The 13,397-nt window shown below is 42.2% G+C and overlaps 1 protein-coding gene across 1 annotated transcript; it reads right to left on the reverse strand.

Annotated features, from left to right (window-relative positions):
- Positions 1-2,509: 2,509 nt before the first annotated feature.
- P2RY1 (purinergic receptor P2Y1) lies at positions 2,510-6,548 on the reverse strand. The gene is made up of 2 exons (XM_052644288.1): positions 5,306-6,548; positions 2,510-3,136 (listed from the first exon to the last, which is right to left on the reverse strand). Exon 1 carries the CDS (start codon positions 6,462-6,464, stop codon positions 5,343-5,345), a length of 1,122 nt encoding a protein of 373 aa, XP_052500248.1. The 5' UTR covers positions 6,465-6,548; the 3' UTR covers positions 2,510-3,136; positions 5,306-5,342.
- Between the last annotated feature and the right edge of the window lie 6,849 nt (positions 6,549-13,397).

Here is a 13,397-nt window from a genome sequence, read left to right on the forward strand (position 1 = left end):
CCACAGGATTTTGTAATAGGGGACTTGTCTCAGCAGACAACCAAAAAAATCCAATGAGAGACCAATTGTGTACTTACCTTCTCCACTAAAGAAAATAAGGTAATGCTTTAAGCATGTGTCCATTCCACGTACAGCTTTTCACTGCATAGCTACACACACACACACACACTTGGAAGAAGCAGGCAGTGTAGGCTAATAGATAAATAGAAACCACATAGGATTATTAGAATGACTATCTCCATGGATTAAAAATTACAGGAGGCATTACATTATACTAGATTACAGCTGACATTTTAAACACAGAATACTAGTATGAGAAATATGATTAAGATTGTGTTCCATATTTTATTCAAAGAATTAAGTCAAGTTCCTGTTAATAATTAAATAATAAATAATGATGATCTTGTCAATTATCTTGTACCAGCATTCTTTCTTTAACATTTCACTTTTTACAGTCCAGGCTGCATGTTAAGAGATGCCTATACTAATTCAATACATCCTATAGTATTTGCCAGCCAATACAGTGGGCTTCCCCGGTGGCTCACCAGTTAAGAATTCACCTGCAATGCAGGAGCTGCAGGAGACACGGGTTCAGGGGGAGATCCCCTGGAGAAGGGCAAGGCAACCCACTCCAGTATTCTTGCCTGGAGAATCCCATGGACAGAGGAGCCTGGCGGGCTACAGGCTAAAGGGTCGCAGAGAATCAGACATGACTAAAGCGACTTAGTATGCACACACATAACAGTACAGGTCAAAATTTGAGGAAAGTTGCAAGTATTAATACTACAATAACACAAAAGCCATCAGACCACATTTCATAGTTTTATTGAGACTTTTTCGGTTTTCATTGCCTATGGTAGGTATAATTCTAATGACCACGATTATACCAAAGCTCTGCTGTTATTATCAACAGCAGATACAAAGTTGGCTGCCATGCTGTGGACACACACACACACACACACACTCCAAGTTGTACACTCCTGCATGCAAACTTATAGGAAATGTACATTCCTTTTAAAACACAATTATGCACTATTAGTCTGGAATCTGTTAGGTTACCATTGATATAGATAAACCTGAGAAAGCACAAAATGTCAAGTAACACTGTTTCCATACCAGTCATTCAGTGGCACTATTCATCACAAAGAAACCTAGTTCAATTACCTACATTAAAATCACAGATATTATAAAAATAAACATTTTTGCAAAAGCACTAACACATACTAGAGTTTAAATTCACAATTTTTGATATGTAATATATATTCCCCTTCATATTAATTTGTAATGATGTGTATAATACAATGTACAACAAAATTTAAAAAAAAAACTGTAACAGGATTCAGCAGCCAAATAATATGTAGATATTATTGTAAAACTTGGAATTAAGTTATCAAATGAACAGAGAAAACATTAAAATTACTAGCAATGTTGAACTTGCTGGTAGTGTGTTACTTAGAAACTTCATCTCAAAGAAATTAAGATTATGCTATTTCACCTTAAGAAGAAACACGACATAAAAACTGAAGCAGAATTGAGCAGAGTAATTGATTACATCAGCTGTCTCTTTCTCTCTCCATCTCCCTTAAGTATTTCCTTAAATGCTAATATTGTATCTATAATGCCCATCTCACCAGACTTCTAAAACACAAGTGATGTTGTTTGAATTTAGGACAAACCTTTTGCAATTAGAAATGGGAAGCTCTGACTGTATTTGGGGATACAATTCCAAACATATTGAAAAGACAGTATAAATACTTCTATAAAAGTATATGAAATGTAGACAATACAGATACAGTTTGGCTAAGATATTCTGTATTTACTATTGATCCTAATGAAAGTTTGACAACAAACTGTGTCTACGTGGGAAGAACCCTAAATAAAAAGATAAACATGCAAAAGCATTTCTAGAGAAAATGAATCACTTGTATTACGAAACAGATTTTCATATTTTAGATAAAAAAATCTGAAAACTTAAAACATTTCAAGATACGATATTTGAAAAGCATAATATACAGTAACTCATTTTTATGCATCATACATTATGTAAAATACAGCAATGTGACATATTAATATTATACATTGTAATAAATATAATTTACATTAGTATGTTGGAACTTTCAAGAAAGTTTTTCAATCTGTACAATGGAAGGACTGTGAGCTTCATCAATAAATACTATTATGATAGTTACAATTTGACCAGCAAAGTTAAAGCTTTACTATATCTCTAGTTACACACCTTTATTGTCATGAGTCCAATTCCAGCTGCTGTAAGCACTGACATCTCCGATATCCACAGGCAGTATAGTGCACTGCCCTGAGGAGACATCCATTTCACAATTGGTGAACTTTGTACGAGTGTTTTCAGGACTGGCATTCAGCAGTCCTCGAAAATACAGTAGCAGATTTCATGCACCTCTGGCTGCCTGTAGTTCTCTACTACATCCCCTAAGGCCCCAACAGATGGATATCATCCAGCCCTTTTAATCCATGGAGAGTGGTCTTGACAGGGTCAAGAAGTCCCACAGCTGGCCAATGGGCAATATCAGCATTTTAACTCCAAATTCTACTCTCATGCTGTATCTCCTGGGTCTGTGTGTTTAGCATTTCAGTGCAAACACACACACTGATGTTCAATGGGTCAAAGTTGCCAACTGATGAGCCATAAAACACTTTGGCATTCAGTTTTGTAGTGTGAAATTTAGTTAATTGTTACATTCTATAATTTTAGCTTTCCTTTTTACCAAAATGCTAGCAGATTTCTGCCTTTACTGGTAAAATACCCACTCTTTATCTTAAGTCATGAATCAGACCTTCAGCCAATAGGTCACTGCTTTATCTTGACCCTCGGTATGTTTTCATCATTAGCAGACTCATCCCAGAGACCACTTCGTGCCTGGAAGGGGTTAGAGAGATCATTCTTGTCACTATTAGGCAGGCAACCGCATGTCATCATTGTCCACTACATGATGTATGATGCTAAGGAAGAAACACTGTGGAAACAGCATGTCAAGAAGTAAAAGGGCATTTCTTGTCCCTGTTTACCTCCACACTGGAGCCACACTCCAAAAGAAAGTTCCCTGGAAGCTCAATCAATGTACCTAACATATACTGTAAACCAGGCTGGGCATCTTCAGACCTAAAAGGAAGAACACTAAAGTAAATAAAATGGTGAAGGAATATTATAGAAATGTGTATCATTAGCCTTCGAGTTCAAGGATGGTATGGGCTTTGATATTTCCATTCTGGCCAATTTAGTGGTATTAATCATGTCTCACTGCACATGATATTTGACAGGGGTAACACATTCATGACATAGCTTAGTCTTTTTCTTTTAGGATTTCACAACAGACAACACTGCAGGATCCTAATCAAATGAGAACCTAGTTAACACTTCTCTTTCCTCAAAATAAGGTGTAGGTAGGACATCTGAGAGGTTTCCGCTTGATTTGGTTTCTATAATCCTGTGTCTTAACACTGAACATGGGAAAAAGTCGCATTCTTTAGGATGGTTAAACACAGCTTTTCAGCTTTTTTTCATTGGTCTTAGTAGTTGGAGAAAGTCTAAGAAACTGAAGGGCTCACAAATCTGCAGTCCATCCAGACATTGCAAGAACTGAAGCCCAGCTCTGACTTTCTTATCGCCAGGTCCCACAGGGCGTTAAGGTTCTTGCCTTGGATGCGGCCCCAAATTGCTCTACATATAAAGTGCTTTCAAACACGTTTCCCCACCATCAGTTGCAGACTCTGATGCTGGTTTGTTGGCGTGTCTTCACCATGAGAAATTCTTTTGATATTGGATTTATTTGGTGTTGTAAATGGTCACCTCACTCATTATTCTACATATATCGAATTTGACCATTTCAAGGGCTAGAAATGCAGCAATTCAGTATTCACTGAAAATCATTATGAAAGTTACTGAAGTATTTTATAGATTTGTCATTACTGCCTGACAGAGGTAAAATATAAAACACTGTCCAGTAGTATTTGCTTAAACTATTATTAGTCTGATTAGTAGTTTCTACACCTCACTTTGTAGTGCTGTGGTACTTCAAGTATTTAAATTTAATTCTTCATATTTCCCTTTCCCATATGTTTGGAGTTTTCCCTTCAAAAATGAGGATGTAAGACCCAGCAAAGCATTATAGCACCTCATTCTATCAACACAACACATGCAAATTCTGCCGTCTTGTTACACTGCATTCCATGTTTTCCAGCATTTGGAAGAAGTCAAAAGACAGAGAGAGAGCTTTTACAGCATAATTAATTTAAACTAAAACCCTTATTCTAAAAATATCATCTCCCCCGTCTTGGTCCCTCATTATTTGAGAATATGCTTGCAGGCTATGCATTATGGATGACTGTCAACCACTCTCCCTCCTGCCGACATCCCTCAACTTGCTAATAGCTATTCAACTTTGATCTGTAATTTATCTGTGATTTTTAACATTGTTTTTACAGATGGAAGTGAGCATTTGTACTGGAACACAAACATAATCCTTGGGCACTGCACAGCAGTGGTGCAAGTAAAAGCTCTTTGTCACAGGAAGTCTAACAGAGTTTGTGGTGTTTACAAGGAAAGTACATGCACTTAGATTATTTTGAAGGCATTTTACCTGTAAGATAATATACAGATGATTCCATCCACAAACATTTAGCACCCAACACAGAGTAAGCAGTTTTCTAGAAACAATTGTGAGATAATCACTTTGGAGACTTGTAAATTCATTGACTTGATTTTTCCATTCAATTCTCCAGAGAAATTCAGCCAGCTACCACCTATGCTTATAAGATCAAAAAAAGACACCCAGCAGCAATCTGTTTATCTGCTTCTGAATGAACTGACTTTAGCATTTTGGTGTATGACTCTAATCTAAGAATGTGAAGTTTCAATTTGTTCCTACCTCAGATTATTAAAGACAATAATGACTAGACAAATCACAAACTCAGGTTTCAGGTGGTCAGTTTTCTTGGAGAAAATATTAATACCCAAATAGCTTCAGTACTCATGTACACAGAGAAGAGTTTGCAAATTTTAAAGGCAGAAGAGAAAGTAAATATTTAAGTAGGGCAGTATAATCTTATGTTACATACTTCTGGTTAGAAAGAAGCAGCCCTTGAGCGAAGGAAGTTAGACCAGAAGTCTAACTTCTGGTTAGAAAGCAAATCCGAACAAGGTAAGTGTGGGTGTAGGCATTTCCACTTCTATTTTATTTGTTAATTCACTGCTTTCTTGGTTTGAATTTTCTCTAAACTTACTAGAAACTGAAAGGGGAAAAAAAGCGCTTGGCTCTATGAAGCATCCTACCATGTTACAAAGTGGGTGTTTGGGGATTCCTGCATCTTCACAAGCTTGTATCTCCATTCTGCTTGAACTCTGATAAAATATTGAGTGTCATGTCTTCACTCTTGGACTGCAAGTTTGCCTCACTTCTTCTGGAAGCTTTCCTGGTGGCTCGGGAGAGTCTCCTTCTGAAAGTATCTCCTGCCAAGAAATAGAGAATGGGGTCCACACAACTGTTGAGACTTGCTAGACCTCTTGTCACCTGGTAAGTGGCATACACCCTATCATTGAAAGCACACATTTCTGGGGTCTGAAAATCCAGCCGGGCCCTCAAATTCATTGTTTTCATCACGTGGAAAGGGATGTAAGACACAGCAAAAACAGTCAGTACAATAATCACCAGGTAAATGGATTTCCTCCTCAGAGGCGAGTTGTCCAGGTCTTTGTAAATCAGAGCTCTCACAATTAATCCGTAACAGCCCAAAATCAGCACCAAGGGGACACAGAACATGGCCACGGTCGTGCACATACTATAGATGAAATAGCTTCGCAGGTACTCGTCTGAGGTGGTGTCATAGCAGGTGATGGTTTTGTTTTTCCGGATCCCGGTGCCAGAGTAGAAGAGGATGGGGGAGATGCCCACCACCACGATGAGCCACACCAGCACGCTAATATAGACCGCGTTCTTCTTCTTGAGCCTACCCAGGGACTTGAGCGGGTACACCACGCCGCTGTACCGGTGCGCGCTAATGCAGGTCAGGAATAAGATGCTGCCATAGAGGTTCACGTGGAAGATGAACCTCTGCAGCTTGCACATGGCATCCCCGAAGATCCAGTCGGTCTTATTGAAGTAGTAGAAGATGAGCGCCGGCAGAGTCAGCACGTACAAGAAGTCTGCCAGGGCCAAGTTGAACATGTACACGGAGATGCCGCTCCACGGCTTCATGTGGAAGACGAACATCCAGATGGCCACGCTGTTGCCCAGGAAGCCGATAATGAACACCAAGATGTAGACAGCTGGCAGGTAGTAGAACTGGAAGCCGGTCTTGGTCAGCGCGCATTTGAACGGGCTGGCGACGGCGGCGGTGGAAGTCACTGTGCTGTTTGCCCAGGGCGAACCAGGGTCGGCCAGGAAGGCAGTGTCCGTCCCGTTGGGGACCGCCGGCCACAGCACCTCGGTCATTCTCTCCTCCCCGACTTAGGCGGCGGTTCCAAGGGACAAGCGGCGGCAGGAGGGCGGCGGCGGCGGCGAGGGGCGCAGCGAGCATCGGAAAGGCGGGCGAGCAGACGGGAGCGGGAGCCGGGGATCCCTGCGGGCGGGGGCGCGCGGGGGCTCGCCCACGCCAGCTCCGGCCCCGCGTTCGCCGCGGGCCATGAAATCCGCCCCGAGCGGCGACCGAACCCGGCTGGCCGGTGGACCAGCAACTTCCCCGTCCGGCCGGCAACGCCGACGTTACACAACAGGGCGCTCAGGACACCGCAGCCGACAACTTTCCGACTGCGCTTTCCCGAGGGACCGAGGGTTCGCGCCGGAGAGCGCGCCGGGGGGCTCAGTGAGGTTGAGCCAAATTCGCCGGGCTGCGCTCCGGCGTGGGGAGGGCGCGCCCCAGCCTCCTTCCCCCGAAGATCAACTTCGTTTGGGCATCTTCCTTCTCCCTACCTTGCAAGCCAGCAGCTCGGGTCTAGGGTCCGCGCCCCGCTGCCCTCAGCTTCTGGGGTCCATCGGAGCGCGCGTGGCCACAGACTCGTGCGCTTCTGGATCGCGTCCGGCTCGCAGTCCGGGTGATCTCGCAGGCTTTTCTAGAGACCTGCTCAGTCTGGAGTGCAGGCGGCCGGAGGGCGAGCCAGGCTCCCCGCGAGGGTGGGCGGAGTTTGGGCGCCGGGCGAGTCCGCGCGCCGCTGGGAGGAGAGGGGCGTGCCTCCGTGAAGCCGGCCCGGCCGCCTGCCCTTGCTTTCCCGGGTGTTCGCTCCGGGCGGGAGACGTCTTCAGGGAGAACTGGTCTTCGCCGTGGGCCGGGGCGCTCAGCTTCTGTCCCGGAGCCACTACCGGAGTTGGTGGAGGACGCGGGGCGCACTCGGTCAGGGTCAGGGCTAGGGCTGGCTGCCGAGAAGCTACTGGCCCGCCAGCGTTCCTTGGCTCTTCCGCCGGCTATCTTCGGCAAAGTGAAGTTGCTGACACACAGGAAACCCCTCTGACCGCTCAGAGCCTTCTGCCTAACACCCTGGAGCCGACCGAAGGCGACTGAAGTCTCTAGGGCCTTCAAGAACCACGCCAGGTGTTTGCATGTTTCAGGCAGCCTGCAGTCCCCAGCTGGGAACGCCCTGGCATTGCAGCGCTCCGCGCTTTAATGAGACCGGATTCCTGGCGCTTGCAGAAACCTGCTACTCCCAGAAAGGTTTCAAAGGCGGGAGGGAGGGTGTGGAGGGAGATGGGGAGCATCTCTTTTTGTCCTCCAAGTCTGTCTTTCCCCTTTTATCTTCGTATTGTTTTTCTTAATTAACGAAATGCTAATGAATCGACCTCCTTGTTAACATCAGCTTGCACATTTCTAAAAGGGCTTTGTAAAAATATTATTAGTTGAACCTTGACGTTGCTTCAGCACAATTTAACTTGTTACCTACCACCTACCTACTCACTACGCAGGGTCCCCAAATCTTCCTGTTCAGTACGTTTAAATAAAGAACAAAGGCTGCAGTAAAGAATAATTAGAAACATATTGTTCGGGAAATAACGACTATTAAATACAACTTTACATAGATACATGTGAAGACATATGGTGGCTCAGGTGGTAAAGAATCTGCCTGCAATGCGGAAGACCGTGGTTTGATCCCTGGGTCAGAAGATCACCTGGATAAGTGAATGGCAACTCACTCCAGTATTCTTGCGGGTAGAATTACATAGACAGAGGAGCCTGATGGGCTGCATACAATCCATGGGGTCGCAAAAGTCAGACACGACTGAGTGACTAACACACACACACACACACACACGCACGAAGACAATTTTAACTCCAAAGTGATTAAGGTGTGGTTGGGGGTTTTATTACCGGTCCTGTTTCTTTAGGTTAAAGCGATTAGTCATAAGTATCTCTGGTAAGTACTCTAAAATACTAGTTGAGGCTTCCTTAAATACACTTAGTCAAAAACTGGTTTTCCTGGCTTCAATGTATCAAATTTTAAAGCAGTGTACTTCAGAATTGTAACTAAATAAGTGTGATTGGAAAATAAATAAATTACTAATTATTAAGGGACTTATGGGCCTTCCCTGGTGCCTCAGTAAAGAATCTGCCTGCAATATGGGAGACCTAGGTTCAGTCCCTGGATTGTGAAGATCCCCTGGAGGAAGGCATGGCAACCCAGTCCAGTATTTTTGCCTGAAGAATCCCAATGGACAGAGGAGTCTGGCAGGCTACAGTTCATATGGTTGCAGAGTCAGACATGACTGAGCAACTAAGCTCAGGACAGCACAGCAGGAGGACATATTTGGGCTTACCACGTGGCTCTAGTGGTAAAGAACCTGCCTACCAATGCAGGAGACGTGAGATCTGGGTTTGATCCCTGGGTGGAGAAGATCCCCTAGAGGAGGCCATGGTAACCCACTCCAGTATTCTTGCCTAGAGAATCCCATGGACAGAGGAGCCTGGCTGGCTACAGTCCATAGGGTCACATGGAGTCAGCCATGACTGAAGTGACTCAGCGCGCATGCATGCAAGGGACATATCTAAATGGGCCCACACAGGGATGGAACCTAGCAATCTTTGACAATTTGCTAATTAACAATATGCTTTATCAGAAATAGTCACAAAGGCTTTTCTCTTTGAACAAAAAAAATCATCCAAAAAGAAAATATCTGTAAAATACATACCATAAAGATTTCTTTCTGATCTCAAATGTTGCAGGATAATGTACTCCTAAAAAAATACTCCTGGCTTTGGTATCACAAAGGAAAATTCCCAGCAAGGACCAGACAGTCCTTTTGAGGGACACATGTAGAAAAGATCATAAACAAACAAATGGCATTGTGAGCAACTCATTGTTTTGAGTTGTGGTCAATAAAACAGCATGAGAACAAATGATACAACTAAAGTCAGTGACCCAAGGGCACGGGTGATATTTTGAAAACAAGTCTGAATTGAAATGAATGCTATAGGCCTCAGTTTTCTCATCTATGAAATAAGGGAGTTGACTTTGATATTTTTTTCCATTCATATATGATTCTAGAATTCTGAGCCTTAACATGTAACATTTTTTGTATTGTTTTATTAGGATGATACTAACTGGGATGGATTTTCTATTCAGAGAGAGGGAAGCAGAGGAAAGCATTAACAGTTCCACTGGTATTCAATAGGTCCTAACTCCTGGCTCTTGAGCATTTTTCATTTGCAACAAAAGCAATATGTAACCCCATTCAGAAGTCTGTTGCAAAGCATTAACTCATAATGTGAATGTTTGGAAATGTACACTTAAGTCTAAGTAACATTACATACTCTCAGAAAACTTGACACTTGATTAGGGGTTTGGAGAAGAGAGTTGTCCTAAGTGCACCACAGGCTTTTTACAATAAGGTAAAAAGGTTAATTTTGTAAACACTGCTTTTGCACTCTACATGTTTCACTACAGATTTATGATACATTTAAGTTATATTTTAAATCAAAATTGTGTCTTTGGGGAATAATTTATATGTATTCAGCTACTATTTATTGACTATGATAACTTTCTATTTGTAATACATTGGACTAGATTTAATAAATAAAAAATAAAATACCATCTAAAACTCAATAACATGTCAGCATTTACTGATGCTTAAATATCAATTATAAATACCTTAAAAGTATGAAAAGAATATTTCATATCTTTAAGTGATTATCTCAAATATTTTGTATTAATTTTTTATTTGATTAATAATGCAGGTGCCTGACTTTAGGAGATTAACAATTTAGTTGGAAAAGCAAAGAACGTACTGAGCTGACCATAATAACATATAACAATAGCAATAATAAATAACTCTTTCCCGTATCCTCAGCACTATGCACACTGCTGAGTCCTTTAATCCTTAACCTTAGCTGCTCAGACATGTCTGACTCTATGCAACCCCATGGACTGTAGCCTGCCAGGCTCCTCTGTCCATGGGATTCTCCAGGCAAGAATACTGGAGTGATTGCCATTCCCTTCTCCAGGGGATCTTCTCAACCCAGGGATTGAACCCAGGTCTCCTGCATTGCAGGTAGACTCTTTATCACCTGAGCCACCATCAATACAATCCTTAACATATCCTATGGTAAATGATAATCGTATCCTTATTTATGAGTTGTGAAACAAAGGCACAGAGAGGTTAAGTAACTCATTCATAGTCACACAGTAGAAACTGAGATTTAAACTTAAGCCATCTATCCCTAAAGCTCACACATATAACCACTATTCTATGATAAAATACATGTTCATACAGGGCAATGATAGGAAAATTAACTGTTAGTGGCCGCTACTAAAAAAGATTGAGTACAGAAATGTTTTTCCCAGAAGTCTTCTATCAAAGAGAGAACATTTTTAGCCAGATTGAGTCTGGTACTTGAAGATACTGGTAGTCAAAAGAGTATTTCAGAAGCTTCCCAAATGTTCTGCTCTACTCAGGCTTTTTAAAAATAGCCAACAATTTATATATAATTTGCAAAGGACAGACAATTTTAGGGAAGTCAGATCTGTTCAGTTTCAGACTCATAAACAAAAAGGCTACCCTTCTTGCCTTTACAAAAATTCTAGTAACTATCTTCAGGAAGGCTCATCTTTCTCTCTCTCTCTCTCTTTTTAATTTGGTTGCATGACATAGCATGTAGGATCTTAAATCCCCAACTAGGAATTGAATCCAGGCCAGTGAAAGTGCAGAGTCCTAATCACTGGACAACTAAAGAATTCTCTCTCTTTTTTTAAAAGTCACAAAAAAGTCAACAATTATTGAGGATGGAAAGATTACTTAAAAAATTTGAATCAAGAGCTACAAGCAAACTTCTGAGAAACATAAAATGTAAAAGATGGCAGTGTGAGAGAAGGGAGAGCCAATGTATGGGCCAACTGTTAGGATTTTGCAGGTGAGAGAGAATGAGACCAGGATTTGGGAGATAAGAGGATCCTTTGAGAAAACCTTCCAAGTATAATAACTAAGATGTGATAACTTCTGAGATACATGTTAAGAAAGTGAGGTGACTCTTCTTTTCCCTAAAAAGAATATAGGAAGAAAGCAACAAGATGCCCAAGGAGTTCACAGCTGATGTCCTCCAGTGAGGTAGAGAAGGTGAGAGGGCTAAGATGGAGCAGAAGTGGAAAAAGCACACAGAGAAAGGGAAAAGGTGGTCCCAGTGCTGCAAGGGCCCAGCTGCTCCAAAAATGGTGCACTTGTCATGGATCCAATCAGTAGGCTTCTGAAATTGATTTCATTAAGAATCACATCAAGGGTACAGGACAAAGAATAGGAGACAGCCTGGTTGTTCCAGGGTTAGAATAAATAAGAGGAGAGGGGAGTGAGGGACCAGGCAGAGGAAAGGGAGAGGGGAAAGAAGAGGGAGGAAGGAGAGGGAAGTGCAATAGGGGAAACACCAGGTGTGTGGGGGAGAAAAGGAAGCAAGTCGCTTGCACAAAACTTGGAATGGGCCTTTGGAAATCTCACTGAGCATTGCTTTCCAGTTATTTAAGGGTGGCTATGCAGAGTACATCATGAGAAATGCTGGACTGGAAGAAACACAAGCTGGAATCAAGATTGCCGGGAGAAATATCAATAATCTCAGATATGCAGATGACAACATCCTTACGGCAGAAAGTGAAGAGGAACTAAAAAGCCTCTTGATGAAAGTGAAAGAGGAGAGTGAAAAAGTTGGCTTAAAGCTCAACATTCAGAAAATGAAGATCATGGCATCCGATCCCATCATTTCATGGGAAATAGATGGGATAACAGTGGAAACAGTGTCAGACTTTATTTTGGGGGGCTCCAAAATCACTGCAGATGGTGACTGCAGCCATGAAATTAAAAGATGCTTACTCCTTGGAAGAAAAGTTATGACCAACCTAGATAGCATATTCAAAAGCAGAGACATTACTTTGCTGACTAAGGTCCATCTAGTCAAGGCTATGGTTTTTCCAGTGGTCATGTATGGATGTGAGAGTTGGACTGTAAAGAAGGCTGAACACCGAAGAATTGATGCTTCTGAACTGTGGTGTTGGAGAAGACTCTTGAGAGTCCCTTGGACTGCAAGGAGATCCAGCCAGTCCATTCTGAAGGAGATCAGCCCTGGGATTTCTTTGGAGGGAATGACACTGAAGCTGAAACTCCAGTACTTTGGCCACCTCATGCGAAGAGTTGACTCATTGGAAAAGACTTTGATGCTAGGAGGGATTGCGGGCAGGAGGAGAAGGGGATGACCGAGGATGAGGTGGCTGGATGGCATCACTGACTCAATGGACGTGAGTCTGAGTGAACTCCAGCAGTTGGTGATGGACAGGGAGAGTCGGACACGACCGAGCGACTGTACTGAACTGAACTGATGGGGGGAGGGGTCTGGGAGGTAGTGACATGCATGACACATAGCCTGGCCTACGGGGTCCTAGAGTAATGTGCCTACTGAGTATCTGCCCCTTGGGAGATGATAACAAGCTAGGTCTTCCTTTCTTTCTTTTTCTTTCCCCCTGGTTCAATGAAGACTCTTTATTTTCTTTTAATTAAAGTATAGTTGATTTATAATAGTTAATTTACGGTGTTGTTGTATTGATTTCAGGTATACAGAAAAATGATTCAGTTATACATACATATGTATATGTATATATATAAAGATATAACTGAATCATATATATATAGTCTAGGTTTTCCACTTGTGTCCTATCTTATAAGGACCAGTAAAATCCCAGGCTGCCTAAATCTATTCATTCTTTGCAAAATTTCTTGCTCCCAGAAGTTAAGATTACTCAAGGAAACTGTTTCTTTACAGTCCCCTTTTTTAGTATTTACTTTCTTCATTCCAATCTACATGAAGCCCTAGTCCCTAGTCTTGGGCACTTGATAAGATTTTTAAAGAATTTTTTATTAAATCCAGAATAAAGGATGCCAGTCCTGGCTTGTCATCTTCCTCTAATC

The sequence above is a fragment of the Budorcas taxicolor genome, chromosome 1, assembly GCF_023091745.1.
Source record: "Budorcas taxicolor isolate Tak-1 chromosome 1, Takin1.1, whole genome shotgun sequence".
NCBI lineage: Eukaryota > Metazoa > Chordata > Mammalia > Artiodactyla > Bovidae > Budorcas > Budorcas taxicolor.